Genomic DNA, 19,912 nt, shown 5'->3' with positions numbered 1-19,912 from the left:
ATCATGATAGGACAATAAAAAATTAGATTAGATGTATACTATATTTAAAAATGTATATCCCTCATCTACACAAAATTGAAAGCTCTCTCTCACTACCCCTGCTCATAGACCCCCGTCGGCTCTGGGATATGCAACCATTTCCCCTCTCACTCACTTAACGCCGCACCTTTTCAAACACAAAAATGCACACCACATGGTTGACTGCGGAAGAAATGGGCCGAGCGTGCAAACGCACCCGCATCCACACCTGCCGCAAGGGGGAAAGGACGCCAGAGAGAACACAGGACCAACCACAACAACCATCCGCCAAAACAACAACCGCCCGCCAAAAAAGCCATGTTCTAATTATTTGTATTTAAAGATGTATTATTCTGCTTGTTATCTTTTCTTGTTATATCGTTTCAACACGTTTCCCTTTTAATCTGTTTTCCTTGAAGATTGGATACAGAACTTTGCGCCTTTCTGCAATCTCCCTCGGGAACTGATCATTCATGCCTATTTTCGTGCCAGCAAGTCTTTTCCCTAGGCTTTTAACCATTGCTTTATCCTTAAAAAATGCAAATTTGGCAACGATTGGGCGCTCGTATTTCTGTCCTCTTTTTCCGAAACGATGTACACGTTCGAGTTGGATTTTATCGACAGCCTCGAGTGGGATTTGTAGCACTGTATGCAGGAAGTCCTTCATAATATTCTCTGTTATTTCTCCCTCCTTTTCCTGAATACCCGTAAGTACTAGATTTTCTCTCATCGATCTAGTTTGGATGTCTAGTAAGGCTTCTCTCAGAAGGTTGTTCTCCTTTTTAAGTTCCCTAACATCCGTTTCCATCTTAGAGACTGTCACTTTTAATTTTTTGGTTTCTTTCTCCATTACCAAAGCTTTTTCGTCACTCATTTGAAGACTCGCTTTCAACTCTTTTACGTCTGAATACTTTCTGAATACACTGTATGTCTTGTGTCTTATCCGTTGAATTGCGACTCCACTTTGTCTCTGTACTGACGTTTTGCCTGTTTGATGCCATACGGAGGGCATAGCTGGACTGTTTGTACTCGTCCATGTTCCCAGTCACCTTGCCATGGTTAAATGCGGTGGTTCGCACTTTCAGTTTTTTGTGAATGCTGCCATCTATCCACAGATTTTGGATAAGTTCTAATCGTCACAGTGGGAACAACATTCTCTATGCACTTCCGGATTAACTTGGTCACCGAGTCAGTGTATACGTCAATGTTATTCTCAGAGGCAACCCAGAACGCATATATATTTTGAAGCATAGATTCCGATTGGTTAGATCAACGTTGAACAGTCCTTACCACGGGTACTTCCTGTTTGAAGTTTCTGCCAATAGGAAGGGAGGAGTAGAATGGAGGTGTGATCTGATATGCGGGGGGGGATGGGTAATACCAAGTAATTTAGTATCTTCAACTTGCTCAACAGCCACATTATTCATTATCAGATTCAACTGAGGTCTAGATCTTAGAGAATGATTTGTACCAAATACAATGCTCTTAGTTTTAGAGATGTTCAGGACTAGCTTATCACAGGCTACCCATTCTAAACTGACTGCAAATCTTTGTTTAGGGTTGCAGGGGTTGTTTAGGCTATAGGGTTGAATCATCGGCATATATGAACACACAGGCTTTGTTTAATGCCAGTGGCAGGTCATTAGTAAAAATAGAAAAAGGGCAGTTGGCCAAGAGAGCTGCCCTGTGGTACACCACACTTTACATGTTTAACATTAGATAAGCTTCCATTAAAGCCCTCTGTGTTCTATTAGATAGATGGCTCTAAATCCATGATATGGCTGAAAAGCCAAAACCCATACTGTACGTTTTTTTCAACAACAGGTTATGGTCAATAATATCAAAGGCTGCACTAAAATCTAACAGTACAGCACCCACAATCTTTTGATCAATTTCTTTCAATCAATCATTAGTGTCAGTGCAGTACATGTTGAGTGCCCTTCTTAATAAGCACGTTGAAAGTCTGTTGTTAATTAGTTTACAGAGAAATAGCATTTTATCTGGTCAAACAAAATGTTTTCCCAAAGTTTAAGAATCTGCAGCAAGCTGATTGGTCGGCTGTTAAAACAAGTAAAGGGTTCTTTACCATTCTTTGGTAGCAGAATGACAAATAGGAGTGGCAATATAGTCCGCTACCATCCTCAGTAGCTTTCCATCTAAGTTGTCAATAGCAGGTGGTTTCTCATTATGGATGGACAACAATAATTTTTCCACCTCACCCACACAAACTTTACAGAATTCAAAATTACAATGCTTTTCTTTCATTATTTTGTATTTTCTGCATGAATATGAAGGCTCACAGTTTGTGGGCATTTCATGCTTAAGTTTGCCTACTTTGCTAATGAAATAGTAATTAAGGTAATTGGCAACATCAAAAGGTTTTTTAATAAAGTAACCATCTGATTCAATAAAAGATGGATTCTTTGCCCACAATTTCATTTAAAGTATTCCAAAGCTTTTTTTCCATAATACTTTGTAATTTATCTTAGTTTCATAATACCATTTCTTATTTTCTCAATTTACAGTAAATCTGCCAATCTGATGTGCAGCCAGACTTATTCACCACTCCTTCTGCCTCCTCCCTCTCAACCAAACAGTTTTCAATTCCTCATCAATCCACAGGGCCTTAACAGTTCTAACAGTCAGTTTCTTAATAGGTGCATGGTTATCAATAACTGGAAGAAACTATTTCATAAATGCATCACGTGCAGCATCTGGATGCTCCTCATTACACACATCAGACCAAATATGTTTTTTATCTTCAACATAGGAATCAGTACAAAAAACGTTTTGTATGATATTTTAAGCCCGACCTTTGGAACTTTGGCTTTTCTAGATATGGCTACTATATTATGGTCATTACATCCAATAGGTATGTATACAGTTTTAGAGCGGAGTTCTGCAGCATTGGTAAACATGTGATCAATACATGTTGATGATATAGTTCCTGTACTGTTTGTAAACACCCTGGTAGGTTGATTAATAACCTGAACCAGATTACAGGCACTGGTTAGTGAACAGTTCCCTCTTGAGCGGACAGCTTGATGAAAACCATTCTATATTCAGGTCACCCAGAAAATAGACCTCTTAACATTGCACACATTATCAAGCATTGCACACATAGTATCCAGAAAATGTTAGCACTTGGTGGCCTATAGCAGCAACTCAAAAGAAGAGGCTTTAGATGAGGCAAGTGAACATGCAACCACGACACCTCCACCGTAGGCATTCCTGTCTCTTCTGTAGATGTTATATCCCTGTGTTGCTACTGCTGTATGATCAAAGGAATTATGTAAGTCTCAGAGATGGCCAACATATGAATGTTATCTGATTTTAGCAAGTTATTGATAATAACAACTAACAACAAATAATAACAAGATAACTAATAATGTAAGCATACTGTGTCCATAATAAGTATATAGGTTGTATGTTGGGAGCTTTTGGGAAAGAGCACAGTTAGAAAGATATGGCATATAGAAGCAAACCGGATGGACATCATGAAAATGATCGGAGAGGTTGAGAGTAGAAGAAGTTCAGGAGAAAAAACAAACAAAATATAATTATTGTAAAATTGACTGTGTCCATAAAATGTAGATAGTAAGTATAAGCTGGAAGTAGAGGCCTAAGCATTGTTGTTCACTAATTTACCCCAAGTAGGGAAAGGATGGCGGGGTTGAAAAGTAATAAAGGGGAGTATATATATAAAAAACATGGGGGATTGGAAGTGATACAGACAATTACATTGATGGAAGTTACAATCTATCTGCAATATTAAGCTGATCATGACAAGAACATTGTTTTGCTGAGAGTCATTCAATGAGTGTGTGTGTGTGTGTGTGTGTGTGTGTATGATGTGGGGATGAAGCTACTGACCCGGAAGCTAGGCTTTCTCACTCCTCCCAGTCTTTTGGGAAGGAGGGTGGACAGTGGCCGTGTCCGAATACCCAGACTTGCGTCCTAAATAGTAGGCCGTTTGAGTATGCGAATTAATTTAGTTTAATAGTATGCGACATTTTGAAAATCGAGTATACTTTAAATGCCAGGATGTCATACTCATTTCGGCTTTGACAACAACAGCTGATCAATTAAATATGGGGATGCGCTACCGAAATCAACGAATAGCGGGAAACCACGCAATCACGCATGATGCAATCTCGGTATGCAAAAGTAAAATGTTTAATAGTATACTAATTTTGGCTCTTCATCTAGTAGAATTCAATGCACACTTTTCCACAATGCATTGGAAGAGGTGGGCTGCGAGTGATGGGCCCTAATTCTCTTCAAGTAGCCAAACAACAAAACTAAGCTACTTAATTGGGAAGATGCCCGAAGCTCCTGCGGTGGTGTTCAAATGTAGACTAAGTTCTCCTTAAAATCTTGGCAAATATTTTTATATTGTTTTACCCAAAGTGGATTTCTGTTATCTCACTGAAAAGTGTTTCTTGTTCTCTTGGCTTTTGGCAGAGTTTTTAGACTATACTGAACAAAAACATAAATGCAACATGTAAAGTGTTGGTCCCATGTTTCATGAGATGAATTAAAAGATCCCAGAAATGTTCCATGCTAACAAAAACCTTATTTCTCTAAATTTTTTGGCACAAATTTGTTTACACACCTGTTAGTGAGCATTTCTCCTTTGCCAAGATAATCTATCCACCTGACAGGTGTGACATATCAAGAAGCTGATTAAACAGCATGACCATTACACAGATGCACCTTGTACTGGTCACAATAAAAGGCCACTCTAAAATGTGCAGTTTTGTCACACAACACAATGCCACAGATGTCTCAAGTTTTGAGGGAGCATGCAATTGGTATGCTGACTGCAGGAATGTCCACCAGAGCTGTTGCCAGGTAATTTAATGTTCATTTCTCTACCATAAGCCGCCACCAAAATCATTTTAGAGAATTTGGCAGTATGTCCAACCGGCCTCACAACCACAGACCAGGTGTAACCACGCCAGCCCAGGACCTCCACATCCGGCTTCTTCACCTGCAGGATCGTCTGAGACCAGCCACACGGACAGCTGATGAAACTGTGGGTTTGCACAACCAAATAATTTCTGCACAAACTGTCAGAAATGGTCTCAGGGATGCTCATCTGCGTGCTAGTCGTCCTCACCAGGGTCTTGATCTGACTGCAGTTCAGAGTCATAACCAACTTCAAAATGGTCACCTTCGATGGCTTCTGGCACGCTGGAGAAGTGTGCTCTTCATGCATGAATCCCGGTTTCAACTGTACCGGGCAGATGGCAGAAGGCGTATTTGGCATCATGTGGGTGAGCGGTTTGCTGATGTCAATGTTGTGAACAGAGTGCCCCATGGTGGCGGTGGGGTTATGGTATGGGCAAGCATAAGCTACTGACAATGAACACAATTGCATTTTATCGATGGCAATTTGAATGCACAGATACTGTGACGAGATCCTGAGGCCCACTGTCGTGCCATTCATCTGCCGCCATCACCTCACAGCATGATAATGCACAGCCCCATGTCGCAAGGATCTGTACACAATTCCTGGAAGCTGAAAATGTCCCAGTTCTTCCATGGCCTGCATACTCACCAGACAAGTCACCCATTGAGCATGTTTGGGATGCTCTGGATCGACGTGTACGATGGCGTTTTCCAGTTCACGCCAATATCCAGCAACTTCACACAGCTATTGAAGAGTGGGACAACATTCCACAGGCCACAATCAACAGCCTGATCAACTCTATGCGAAGGAGATGTGTTGCGCTGCATGAGGCAAATGGTGGTCACACCAGATACTGACTGGCTTTCTAATCCACGCGCCACGCCCCTACCTTTCATTTTTTAAGGTATCTGTGACCAACAGATGCTTATCTGTATTCACAGTCATGTGAAATCCATAGATTAGCGCCTAATTAATTTATTTTACTTGACTGATTTCCTTATATGAACTGTAACTCAGTAAAATCTTTGAAATTGTTGCATGTTGCGTTTTATATTTTTGTTCAGTGTAAATACTAAACCATCTTTTGATTTCTGAATGTGTCGGCACAAGGGACTCAGGATGTGGCTGCGTTATTGATGTCATGTTAATCAGGCCTTTTGATTTGAACATATGGATTGTTTTAGTTTATTAGGTTAGGTTACCTATTTAATTATTTAATTTATGGATCAAGCCTTCTGATCTCGTTTCCAATTATCAGTGCTTTAGTTTATGTTGCTGTCCAGCGGTTCTGAATTTGCGATGCAACCGACTGTCCAAATTCTTCTGTGCAATAGCCTTTTGATTTGAACATTTGAAAAGTTTTGGTGTGTGTAATAGACTATTTGATTTAATTTATATATGTTAGAGCACTTTTGGTTCACTTATAAATATGTTGAAATGGAACCAAATTCAGTTTCTGTCTTCAGTCCTTTTTAAATAGGATTGATGGGCTAAATAGTCTCCTATGGTATAGGCAGTGTGAGCTGAGAGGGGTTGACCTGGGGAGTTCCGAGGTACCTGAACGCATAAAAAAAAAAAACACCTTTATGATAAAGCATTGCATGCATATCATCGCATTTGCGTAGTGGCATAGAGCAGTATAGGAGATTACAGAAGTTGCACACATGGGAAACATCTTTAGTAGCCTAGGATCTGGGAAAAATGTGGCCTTTTATAAACGGATTTCATGCAATTCTGCATCATTTTACATGACTGGAGACTTTTGCAGAATATTTTTTTAATACCGCACAAATGATCGAAATGGCAGGCTACTTTGACACTGAAAAACTGAGAATCTGAGATCAATCAAAACGACCTTGTCTTTAATCCATCAATAGCCTAGGCCTAGGTATGTGGAGACACATATTGTAGGCTACAATATGAGTATGAAATTGTAGTCCTAAAAATGCTTTCCAGTTTCACTGACCCACCCAATGATGTGCAGCTCACTCACCGGTGATGGCCGATGCGTTCGTGCCAAAGCCTATATCTCTTACTTTGTGAAACAACATTTGGAAGTTGGTCAAATATTTTGGTAGCCTACATCACAGATTACAGTCTTCTCTTTTCAGCAGGAGCCATTTGCTTTCCAACCTGTATTTTCCCGCGATTGTATTTGAAATATTGGGAAAGGCCTGTTTTGTCTGCATGCTGTTCACTGACCAATTTACTGCGCGTTCCTGACTGTAGGCCATGCCTTGTTATTGGGCTACACACAATCCAGCTAGGCTGTTTTTTAAAAGAAGGCATTGATCGTCTGTGGCCAAATTATAGGCCTTCATGGTGTAGAAGGCTATTCTGAATTATTTCATTTCTTTCTGATTAGACCGCAGTAATTCTATAACTTTGGCAAATTTATTTCAATTGATCAGGGTTGCTGCAGCTCCTCCAGAGCCCTTCACGCGGCTATGATTCTATAAGGAAATAAATGATGAAGTGCAACACTGGAGAGATGAATTGCAATCTCATGTCTATCAGAGGAGAGAGGGATCATAGAAAGTGAATCTCACTCTAGTTCTGTGAGAGATACAATCTCGCTTCTCACACAAGTTGCAATGTTGCGCAAACCATAAGCCCGACACAACCAGAATCAACTCGAGAGAAGAATTAACGAAGAGGCAACTTGAATGAACTTCGATCGCTTTTATTATAATTTTTACATTGCAAAAAATAGTACCGGATCTAGCCAAATAGGTTCCGTAACGAAACAGTCCAAAACGGAGAGGTGCCGGATCCTGTTCCTGCAGAATCCGGCTCAAATTATAGGTTGAATGTGATAGTCTGCCTATAACCAGCCTGAGTATGCCTATAACTACATTCCTGTTCTATTTAGAGTTTAAAGAAATGAATCAAATTGTAAATGAGCTATTATCAGGCTGGTTAATGCGATGCATGTCTGTTGAATTTGGAGAAAAAAATCCACTCTGCCCCACCCCACCTACTCAGCCAATCAGGAGCCGCTACTGCTTTTTACTAAATGGTACATGCTAAATAGTATGCGACGATGAGTAAATAGTATGCAGTTTAAGTATGTAGCACACTAGTTTGGGTATATGCACTCGGCCAGTTTGCCTGTCCTAGCGGATGTAAGCAATGTCCCCACGCTCTCTGGCAGCTTTCATGGCTTGGATAAGTTCTTTCCGCATCTGGCGCACAGCTTCCGAGTAGTCCTCGTTAAAGAATATGTTTCCTCTCAAGTTCTTGGCTCGCTCCAGAACAGCCATCTTGTCCTTAAACCTTAGGAACTTGACCACTATTGGCCTAGGTATGTCACCTGGGCTGGTTACAGGTTTTCCAGACCTGTGGGCACAATCCACCTCAATCTTCCTATTATCCATCTGCAGCTTTTCAGTGACCATTTATCTTACTTTCTCCTTAGACTCGGCCTAGTTCTCATGTGAAGACTCTGGTATGCCATCCACAACAATGTTATTCTTCCTTGATTGTCCCTCTAGTCTGTTTTCCCAGTCATTGTTAATAATGATTCACTGACTGTGCTGAGGTCATCTTGCGTGGACTTATAGTTTGTTGTCATATTGCTGCAAGTCTCTTTCAGGACATATACCTCTGCAAACTGTTCTTAAGATCCTGGACCTCTCTGGTCAGATCGTGCATTATTTTGTTAGTTGTATTTGGACAAAGCTCTTGAAGCTATTTTCCTGTTGTTATAACAACTGCTTGTAGAACCCTTTTTCTTTGTTTAAAAGATCCTTCACCTGTGATAGAGAAACACTGTCCTCTCCGTTACTCCAACTGGCTTTGGTTTTGGATGTCATGGTAGCAACGTAGGCTAACGCTGGTACTCCACTCACTTCCAGACAGGGCAGGTTGCAGGGCAGATGGAAACAGCAACAAACAGCAGGGATTTAGACAGCCACAAGCCTGGGACAATCCGTGGTCCCAGCCAAAAGGGCTAACCGCGTCGTGGGCTGTGTTCAAGCTTTCAGGAAACATTCCTGGAAACTTTCCTAGCTTGATAGCAGCTAGCTTAGCTGGTAACTAGCTACGGAAAGCAGCTCTTCAGACTTTTGGTTGGCAGGATCCCTGGACGGATAGTAGCGGTCCCAGCAACTGAGGCTAACCACGTTGCTGGATCCAAAGTCAATAGGTAGCTAATAACTTTTTCAATATAACACTTTTTCAGAGACTTTAAAAACAACAAACAAGCTCTCCCTCCTTCCGCTTTCAGTGCGTGTCACCTGTCATTGTAGCCACACATCTGCAAATGAGGCCTGGAACAGAGGATCTATTTGTAAGTCGCTCTGGATAAGAGCGTCTGCTAAATGACGTAAATGTAAATGTAAATGAGAGAGGGGCCGGCAGAGAGAAAGTTCTCACCATCCAGGATTGACACCGACCAGAGAGACCAGCCTCAGTGATATCCTCCGGTGGAGACCCCACTTCTCTATAGACGTTGCCAGGCAGATGACCCCAATCAACAGCAGGTGAAAGTCTTTGAAGTACACCCCAGCCACCTGGACATGAGAGAGAGATGGAGGGAGAACAGCAGGAAAACAGAGAGGTGGAAGATCTTAGACATGTCGATCAATATGCCAATAAAGCTGTCAGATTTGACATTTTCATGATAAGCAGTCCATTTTGACACCTATCAACTTGTTAAGAGGACATTTCATGATAAGTAGTCCATTTTCACACCTATCAACTTGTTAAGAGGACATTTCATGATAAGCAGTCCATTTTGACACCTATCAACTTGTTAAGAGGACATTTCATGATAAGCAGTCCATTTTGACACCTATCAACTTGTTAAGAGGACATTTCATGATAAGCAGTCCATTTTGACACCTATCAACTTGTTAAGAGGACATTTCACAAACAATACTGACTTTTTATTTGTCTAGGAAGGAAGGAAAGAACATTATGCCGTCTGTTTCATTTTGCCAAGCCATTAAAACCATACAGTGCCAGGCACTGAGATTGTTAATAATAAATAGATAATAAATATGCTAATGCCGCGTTCACGTCATGTCTGAAACTCGGGTCCTCCAAATTAAAATGAATGTAAGTTATTTGTGTAGAGCTTCCTATTGGTTGATTCTGGTACCTCCCAAGTGGGAATCTCGGGATCCGACTCTTCCGCCTAGGTTAGCAAGTTGGACATTTCCGAGTTTCCAACATGACGTGAACGAGGCATAAGGAGTTAGGAGCTGACTGTGATATGATTATAATGTAATAAATGCTCCTGCATTTATCAATTTATGGATTTGTTAATCAAACCAGAAGAGAGTTTTATCAGATATGTTTTATCAAACATGAAAGCGAGATGGAGAGCAGCCAGGTTACGTAACGCCGGCTTCCTGGAAAATCCATGCATCTCAATATTTGCTGATTTTCAATACAATTTATAGTAGTTACACACACATAATTAAATACAATAAAATTGTGCAATGTTCACCTGAGAGGACTTCATGATGCCAAAGAGAGGGAAGAGCAAGGCTGGGAGTAGAGCTGTGGCTGCCAGCGGCAGGGCTTCTGTCAGCCAGTACACTGCCATGACACACAGTACGAACGAACATTCTGACACCTAGAAGAGGGCAAAAGGAAAGAAACAACATGTTTAGGATTGGAAGGAAATATGAAAATGAGCTTCATGTCAAATTAAATATCCATTAGTCTCACGTGGAATTGTTGTCTCGTCCCATTTTCGTCAACTAAAATGAAAAGTAATTTGTAATAGTTCTTGTTTTTTCCCAGGGTGTCTCATTATCATCATAGGCTGTGTGTGTCCCAATCCAAAGGCAGCTGCCTACCTGCCTCCAAAGGCATTTGGGACGGGATTCAAAGGCAGCATCACGTGACAACACATTCGCATTCCACTGAGCGGGAGACGTTTGTTTACGTTGTAGCCACTGTAGCAGTTTGAGCAACTAGTGCTAGCAATTTAGTGAACAACTATCCCAAAATTGAAATATCTGACACGAATAACAAGTAACAGAATTGATCTCCTCAGTACCTGTTCATGAATTAAGTTGACACCGACCAGAATAATTATCCTACGGTATAGGGTCCTCCTCTCGCATATTGCTTGGTCTGCAGCTCCATCGTTGTGGACAGACTTGCATGCATGATACAGGATAAGATTTTTTGAGATGGCTAAATAAGCCATTTTACTGACTGTTTAAGAATGATTAATAACCAGAATAGTGGTGTTTCACTGTGAAGCTAATATTGCATTAGAGCTGCCAATGTTTTTTCTATGATAGGCTTACATTGTGATTAATTACATTTTAGTCATTTAGCAGACGCTCTTATCCAGAGCGACTTACAGGAGCAATTAGGGTTAAGTGCCTTGCTCAAGGGCACATCGACAGACTTTTTCACCTAGTCGGCCCGGGGATTAGAACCAGCGAACTTTCGGATACTGGCACAACGCTCTTAACCACTAAGCTACCTGCCGCTCCATACGTCATGTCTGCATATTATTAAATGACACTGCATGTTCAGGATAACATGGTTTTATATTAGTTGATAACTAATATTGAAAGGTGATATGATGCATTCTAACTATATTGAACAAAAACATAAACGCAACATGTAAAGTGTTGGTCCCATGTTTCATAAGCTGAAATAAAATAACCCAGAAATGTTCCATATGCACAAAAAGCTTGTTTTTAATTTAAAGTCCATTCAATTTCATAGAAAACAGCAAAGTGAAACAATATTTGTAGATTGTACAGACAAGGTCCCTGAACTAATAACAGTTGGTTTTATTCATGAAAGTCCTTACGGGTCGAAGTTATTGAAGTTTTAAGCAAGTATTTTGGACATATAATGAAATGAAATTAATAAAAATAGCCAAAGTAAAGAAAATACAACAGTAATCACCATAGATTGGACAGGCGAGGTCCCTGAACCAGTAACAGTTGGTTGTATTCATGTAAATCCTATGGTGTGCAAGCTATTTACGTTTTAAGGAAGTATTTCTCAGTAAAGTGAAATTAAAATGAATTGATAAAGTAAAAATAAAGCTAAACTAATTGCTGTGGATTCGAGAAAAGAGGTCTCAAAACAATGTCAAATTGATTTGAGAGCGATATGTCATGTGGTTGAGAAGCTATTGACATTTTTCATTAACACGCAAAAGTAAGCGTTGCAGTTTTAAAACGGTCCCTTGACCCTCAGCAGAGGAGAGCTACGTTTTAGCTACATTTCGACTCCAAAAAGAAAATATGACACCGCTTGCTCGCTATTGTCAGCTGATTCAGAATATGTCATGTATATCATTCTTGCACGTTACGTTTAGGTATTAACGAGCAAAGTCTGAATCTTTAATGTAAAGCTAACTACACCACAGTATTTGAGTGTACCTTGGGATTGGGACATGCCAATTTTGAAGTCCTGCCTAGAAATGCTGCCTCAAAAGGCTGCGTCCTTGTCGATTGGGATACAAGCCATACATTTTGTCAGGAATAATATAGGTCATTGACAAGTATTTTGTGTTATAGTTATTGTTGACAAAATTAACAATGCCATGTCAGCAAAAAAAATTTTGATTGGTAAATTAGTCTAGTCAGCTATCTTGTAGTAATCATGGTCGAATTACCGACCGGTCACGCAGGGCACATGCCCAGGAGCCCTGACCTCCAGGGGGCCCCCATTGATTTTGTTAGTCACTCTCACTCAGATGTCAAATTGACATGGCATAAGTCATGGCAAAATGTGTAGAATTGCAGAAAATTAGCTGTAAAACTGGAAATGAGTAGAATCCATAGCTTCAGAAAATAGGTGTGCTGGCCTCCTGAGTGGCGCAGCGGTCTAAGGCACTGCATCGCAGTGCTTGAGGCGTCACTACAGATCCGGGTTCGTTCCCAGGCTGTGTCACAACCGGCCATGACCGGGAGTCCCATAGGGCAGCGCATAATTGGCCCAGTGTCGTCCGGGTTAGGGGAGGGTTTGGCTGGGGGGGCTTTACTTGGCTCATTGCGCTCTAGCGACTCCTTGTGGTGGGCCGGAAGCCTGCAGGCTGACATTGGTGTCGGGTTAAGCTAGCGGGTGTTCAGGAGCGCGGTTTGGCGGGTCATATTTCGGAGGACGCATGACTCTCCCAAGCCCGTTGGTGAGTTGCTGCGATGAGACAAGATTGTAATTGGATCGCAATTGGATATCATGAAATTGGAGAGAAAATTGGTTTAAAAAATAAAATAAATCATTAATAATAACGTAGGTGTGGTGGAGGTGCTGCAGCACACCCTGATAAGTAGAAACAATTATAAAGATTTATTTTGCCCAAATTATGATTTATTTAAATTCCCAAAATTATACTACTCCAGCATAATTTAGCCACAGAGGATCAATAGCTTCAAAACAATTGCTGTAGATCAAGTTTTATTACATGCACTTACAGTCGTGAAGGCCGCAATTTGGGCAGTGAGCATGCCAAATATAGAACAAATTGTTGCATTGTGGCCATAGACATATAATCCATAGAATGATTTTGGAACCTCTAACCCTGCCACTTTGACTGTTAAACTCATGGGTACACTAGCAATGGCTGCCAGTCCTGACTTGAATGGGAACTGCCATCTATGGATTATATGGTTGGTTGCGGCTGTCAATTTGCCTTTCACAAATTTCTGAATACAATCCCGAGAAATACAATCCTGAGAAAATGTAGGCATACCGTTTGGAAAGCAAATGCCTACTGCTGAAAAGAGAAGACAAATCTTTCTGTAGAAGCCCCCAAAACAATTATCGACAACTTTTTAGCGATTCTGAGCAAACAGCACTGTTTTACAAAGTAGCTTATATTGAGATAGGCTATTGGCACGAGCACATTGGCCATCACCTGTGAGTAGCCTAGGCTTCATCTTCATCATTGGGTGAGTCAGTGTCACTGGAAAGTTTATTTTGTAGCCTACTTTAGCCTATATACAGTAAGTGTACAAAACGTTAGGAACATTAATATTAGTTGCACCACCTTTTGTCCTCGGAACAGCCTCAATTCGTCGGGGCATGGACTCAAGTTGGCCAGATGTCCTTTGGGTGGTGGACCATTCTTGATTCACACTGTAAACTGTTGAGCGTGAAAAAACCCAGCAACGTTGCAGTTCTTGACACACTCAAACCGGTGCACCTGGCATCTACTACCATACCCGGTTCAAAGACACAAATCTTTTGTCTTGCCCATTCACCCTCTGAATGGCACACGTACACAATTTATATCTCAATTGTTTAGGCTTAAAAATCATTCTTTAACCTGTCTCTTCCCCTTCATCTACACTGATTGAAGTTAATTTAACAGGTGACATCAATAAGGGATCATAGCTTTCACCTGGATTCACCTGGTCAGTCTATGTCATGGAAAGACCAGCTAAACCTATGTTTGGTACACTCAGTGTATATACTGTAGGCTAGGCTATATGAATCAAGAAATGCCCTGAAATATCATGTGGAAAGTGGGAGAGAGAGACTGAGAAAATAGCAGTTCAGGTCAAACCATATCCTGGGAATGGTTAATTTCGAAATTCACATCAATTTGAGCCAGTCAATACCATTCAGTACCCCTGAGACAAATGTCCTGGATTATGTAGTTGGTTGCTACTGTACACAATAATGATATCGCATTTTTCTGGGCTATTGTTTCTGACGAGACATGACTTGTATACTCAATCTGTTTTTTGTTCAAATCATTGTAAAATACAAATACTTTAATAGATGCAGTAGAATTAAATGATTATGTTTGTGTTGTTGGTTTTCGATGCATGCCTGGTTTTCCATGTTTAGTTTTATTTTGTATACATGGCAGCTAAAACCTGAGTTGCGTATACAAGTACAAACAAAGATAAATCAATAAATTGTGAGGAACTTGACATGTTCTGTACCTCTGCATGTATTCATTTGTTTGTGGATGTGTCAGTGTTACAGTATGAGAATGTGTGGTGACTACAGTATGTAACAACATTTGTACCTGAAAGGCTTTTCTGTGTGGGTGTATAAATGGTCTGTCCTGTCCTGGGAATGTGGTGTGTATGCGGTTCTGGGTATGTGGTGTGTATGCGGTTCTGGGTATGTGGTGTGTCTGAAACTCTACCTCTTTGAAGAGTATCTTAGACAACTCTCACAGGCCCCGACGCTCCCCTCAAAAAATAAAAGTAACTAGTCTTTTCCTACTAGCACTGACTTTGCTGATAAATACTTTGAGGGAAAATGTACTTTGATATGATTGTGACGTGTTGTTGTCTCACCTTGCTGTCTTAAAATGAATGCACTAATTGTAAGTCGCTCTGGATAAGAGCGTCTGCAAAATGACTAAAATGTAAATGTAAAATGTGTGTGTGTGTGTGAGAGAAGGGTATGCTCTCCCTCACCTTTCCTTGGATGACCAGTGGAAGAGGCAGCAGCAGCAGAGGGGTGAGGATGATGATGAGGAGATTGTGGTAATTCCAGACAACTCTCAGAAACCTCTTCATCATGTCAAACAGCTTAGTCATCCCTGGTGAGCGTTGAATTGACTCAAGGCATTTGTTCAGGCACTCACCTCTCTCTTATCCTGTCTACTTGGCCATAAATCTTTATTGTTTAACGGTCTGCCACTGGGCATGCCCAGAGTGGGGCCTTGAGAGAAATGTGAGACCTGTGTGTAGTAATGTACAGTGCCTTCAGAAAGTATTCACACCCCTTTACTTTGTCCACGTTTTTTTGTGCTACAGCCTGAATTTAAAATTGATTACATTTAGACTTTTTGTCACTGGCCTACACACAATATCTCATAATGACAAAATGGAATTATGTTTTTCAATTTTTTTAAACGAATTCATTAAAAACATAAAGCTGAAATGTATTTTATTTGATTAATTTACTTAACCTTTATTTAACTAGGTACAGTGGGGGAAAAAAGTATTTAGTCAGCCACCAATTGTGCAAATTCTCCCACTTAAAAAGATGAGAGAGGCCTGTAATTCTCATCATAGGTACACGTCAACTATGACAGACAAAATGAGGAAAAAAAATCCAGAAAATCACATTGTAGGATTTTTAATGAATTTATTTGCAAATTATGGTGGAAAATAAGTATTTGGTCAATAACAAAATTTTCTCAATACTTTGTTATATACCCTTTGTTGGCAATAACACAGGTCAAACGTTTTCTGTAAGTCTTCACAAGGTTTTCACACACTGTTGCTGGTATTTTGGCCCATTCCTCCATGCAGATCTCCTCTAGAGCAGTGATGTTTTGGGGCTGTCGCTGGGCAACACAGACTTTCAACCCTCCAAAGATTTTCTATGGGGTTGAGATCTGGAGACTGGCTAGGCCACTCCAGGACCTTGAAATGCTTCTTACGAAGCCACTCCTTCTTTGCCCGGGCGGTGTGTTTGGGATCATTGTCATGCTGAAAGACCCAGCCACGTTTCATCTTCAATGCCCTTGCTGATGGAAGGAGGTTTTCACTCAAAATCTCACGATACATGGCCCCATTCATTCTTTCCTTTACACGGATCAGTCGTCCTGGTCCCTTTGCAGAAAAACAGCCCCAAAGCATGATATTTCCACCCCCATGCTTCACAGTAGGTATGGTGTTCTTTGGATGCAACTCAGCATTCTTTGTCCTCCAAACACGACGAGTTGAGTTTTTACCAAAAAGTTCTATTTTGGTTTCATCTGACCATATGACATTCTCCCAACCCTCTTCTGGATCATCCAAATGCACTCTAGCAAACTTCAGACGGGCCTGGACATGTACTGGCTTAAGCAGGGGGACACGTCTGGCACTGCAGCATTTGAGTCCCTGGCGGCGTAGTGTGTTACTGATGGTAGGCTTTGTTACTTTGGTCCCTGCTCTCTGCAGGTCATTCACTAGGTCCCCCTGTGTGGTTCTGGGATTTTTGCTCACCGTTCTTGTGATCATTTTGACCCCACGGGGTGAGATCTTGCGTGGAGCCCCAGATCGAGGGAGATTATCAGTGGTCTTGTATGTCTTCCATTTCCTAATAATTGTTCCCACAGTTGATTTCTTCAAACCAAGCTGCTTACCTATTGCAGATTCAGTCTTCCCAGCCTGGTGCAGGTCTACAATTTTGTTTCTGGTGTCCTTTGACAGCTCTTTGGTCTTGGCCATAGTGGAGTTTGGAATGTGACTGTTTGAGGTTGTGGACAGGTGTCTTTTATACTGATAACAAGTTCAAACAGGTGCCATTAATACAGGTAACGAGTGGAGGACAGAGGAGCCTCTTAAAGAAGAAGTTACAGGTCTGTGAGAGCCAGAAATCTTGCTTGTTTGTAGGTGACCAAATACTTATTTTCCACCATAATTTGCAAATAAATTCATAAAAAATCCTACAATGTGGTTTTCTGGATTTTTTTTCTCAATTTGTCTGTCATAGTTGACGTGTACCTATGATGAAAATTACAGGCCTCTCTCATCTTTTTAAGTGGGAGAAATTGCACAATTGGTGGCTGACTAAATACTTTTTTTCCCCCACTGTAAGTCAACAAATTCTTATTTACAATGACGGCCTACCAAAAGGCAAAAGGCCTCTCCTGCGGGGACAGGGGCTGGGATAAAAAATAAATAATACAATAAAATAGGACAAAACACACATCACAACAAGAGAGACCTAAGACAACAACATAGCATGGCAACACAACATGACAACAACATGCTAGCCACACAACATGGCAGCAGGACAACATGGTAGCAGCACAAAACATGGTAAAAACATTATTGGGCACAGGCAACAGCACAAAGGGCAAGAAGGTAGAGACAACAATACATCATGCGAAGCAGCCACAACTGTCAGTAAGAGTGTCCATGATTGAGTCTTTGAATGAAGAGATGGAGATAAAACTGTCCAGTTTGAGTGTTTTTTGCAGCTCGTTCCAGTCGCTAGCTGCAGCGAGCTGAAAATAGGAGCGACCCAGGGATGTGTGTGCTTTGGGGACCTTTAACAGAATGTGACTGGCAGAACGGGTGTTGTATGTGGAGGATGAAGGCTGCAGTAGGTATCTCAGATAGGGGGGAGTGAGGCCTAAGAGGGTTTTCTAAATAAGCATCAACCAGTGCGTCTTGCGACGGGTATACAGAGATGACCTGTTTACAGAGGAAAGTATAGAGTGTAGTGATATGTCCTATAAGGAGCATTGGTGGCAAATCTGATGGCTGAATGGTAAAGAACATCTAGCCGCTCGAGAGCACCCTTACCTGCCGATCTATAAATTACGTCTCCGTAATCTAGCATGGGTAGGATGGTCATCTGAATCAGGGTTACTTTGGCAGCTGGGGTGAAAGAGAAGCAATTACGATAGAGGAAACCAAGTCTAGATTTAACCTTAGCCTGCAGCTTTGATATGTGCTGAGAGAAGGACAGTGTACCGTCTAGCCATACTCCCAAGTACTTGTATGAGGTGACTACCTCAAGATCTAAACCCTCAGAGGTAGTAATCACACCGGTGGGGAGAGGGGCATTCTTCTTACCAAACCACATTACCTTTGTTTTGGAGGTGTTCAGAACAAGGTTAAGGTCAGAGAAAGCTTGCTGGACACTAAGAAAGCTTTGTTGTAGAGCGTTTAACACAAAATCCGGGGAGGAGCCAGCTGAGTATAAGATTGTATAATCTGCATATAAATGGATGAGAGAGCTTCCAACTGCCTGAGCTATGTTGTTGATGTAAATTGAGAAGAGCGTGGGACCTAGGATCGAGCCTTGGGGTACTCCCTTGGTGACAGGCAGTGGCTGAGACAACAGATGTTCTGACTTTATACACTGCACTCTTTGAGAGATGTAGTTAGCAAACCAGGCCAAAGCCCCTCAGAGACACCAATTCTCCTTAGCCAGCCCACAAGAATGAAATGGTCTACCGTATCAAAAGCTTTGGCCAAGTCAATAAAAATAGCAGCACAACATTGCTTAGAATCAAGGGCAATGGTGACATCATTTAGGACTCTTAAGGTTGCAGTGACACATCCATAACCTGAGCGAATACCAGAGAGAATACTATAGACATCAAGAAAGCCAGTCAGTTGATTATTTACAAGTTTTTCCAACACTTTTGATAAACAGGGCAAAATTGAAATTGGCCTGTAACAGTTAGGATCAGCTTGATCTCCCCCTTTAAATAAAGGATGCACCGTGGCTGCCTTCCAAGCACTGGGAACCTCCCCAGAGAGGAGAGACAGGCTAAAAAGGTCAGAGAGAGGCTTGGCGATGATAGGGGCAGCAACCTTAAAGAAGAAAGGGTCTAAACCATCTGACCCAGATGTTTTTTGGGGGTCAAATTTAAGGAGCTCCTTTAGCACCTCGGACTCAGCGACCGCCTGCAGGGAGAAACCTTGTAGCGGGGCAGGGGAAAAAGAGGGAGGAGCATCGGGGCTAGTCGCATTAGAAGGGGTGGGAGATGAGGAAATGTTGGATGGGCAAGGAGAAATGGCTGAGTCAAATAGGAATCCTGACTTAATGAAGTGGTGATTTAAAGAGCTCAGCCATGTGCTCTTTGTCATTAACAACCACATCATCAACATTAAGGGACATGGGCAGCTGTGAGGAGGAGGGTTTATTCTCCAGGTCTTTAACCGTTTTCCAGAACTTCTTGGGGTTAGACCCACAGAGAGAGAACTGCTCCTTAAAGTAACTAACTTTGGCCGTCCGGATAGCCTGAGTGCACTTATTTCTAATTTGCTTGAACGAGAGCAAGTCAGCCTGAGTATGCATGTGCCGAGGCTTTCGCCAAATGGAATTCTTGAGGTGAAGTAACTCTGCCAGATCAGGGTCGAACCAGGGGCTGAACCTGTTTTTAATTCTCATTTTCTTTATGATGGCGTGTTTGTAAACAAAGCCACTGTCTTGAGTAAATAAGTATTCAACCACTTTGTTATTGCAAATTTGCTTAGAAAGTCACAATTAGTTGCATGGACTCACTCTGTGTGCAATAATCTCTGTACCCCACACATACAATTATCTGTGAGGCCCCTCAGTCGAGCATAG

The 19,912-nt window shown here is 41.4% G+C and overlaps 1 protein-coding gene across 1 annotated transcript in view; it reads right to left on the bottom strand.

Annotated features, from left to right (window-relative positions):
* The window catches only part of LOC121540054 (solute carrier family 13 member 1-like), a 34,394-nt gene extending 18,971 nt beyond the window's left edge, over nucleotides 1-15,423 (bottom strand). The window contains exons 1-3 of the mRNA XM_041848690.1: nucleotides 15,301-15,423; nucleotides 10,389-10,517; nucleotides 9,311-9,447 (exon numbers count right to left, since the gene is read on the bottom strand). Of these exons, the coding sequence (XP_041704624.1) occupies nucleotides 9,311-9,447; nucleotides 10,389-10,517; nucleotides 15,301-15,423 (389 nt within the window). The remainder of the gene's footprint in view (nucleotides 1-9,310; nucleotides 9,448-10,388; nucleotides 10,518-15,300) is intronic.
* Between the last annotated feature and the right edge of the window lie 4,489 nt (nucleotides 15,424-19,912).

The sequence above is a fragment of the Coregonus clupeaformis genome, chromosome 26, assembly GCF_020615455.1.
Source record: "Coregonus clupeaformis isolate EN_2021a chromosome 26, ASM2061545v1, whole genome shotgun sequence".
In the NCBI taxonomy this organism is placed as follows: Eukaryota; Metazoa; Chordata; class Actinopteri; order Salmoniformes; family Salmonidae; genus Coregonus; species Coregonus clupeaformis.
This window is presented reverse-complemented; position numbering and strand designations above follow the sequence as displayed.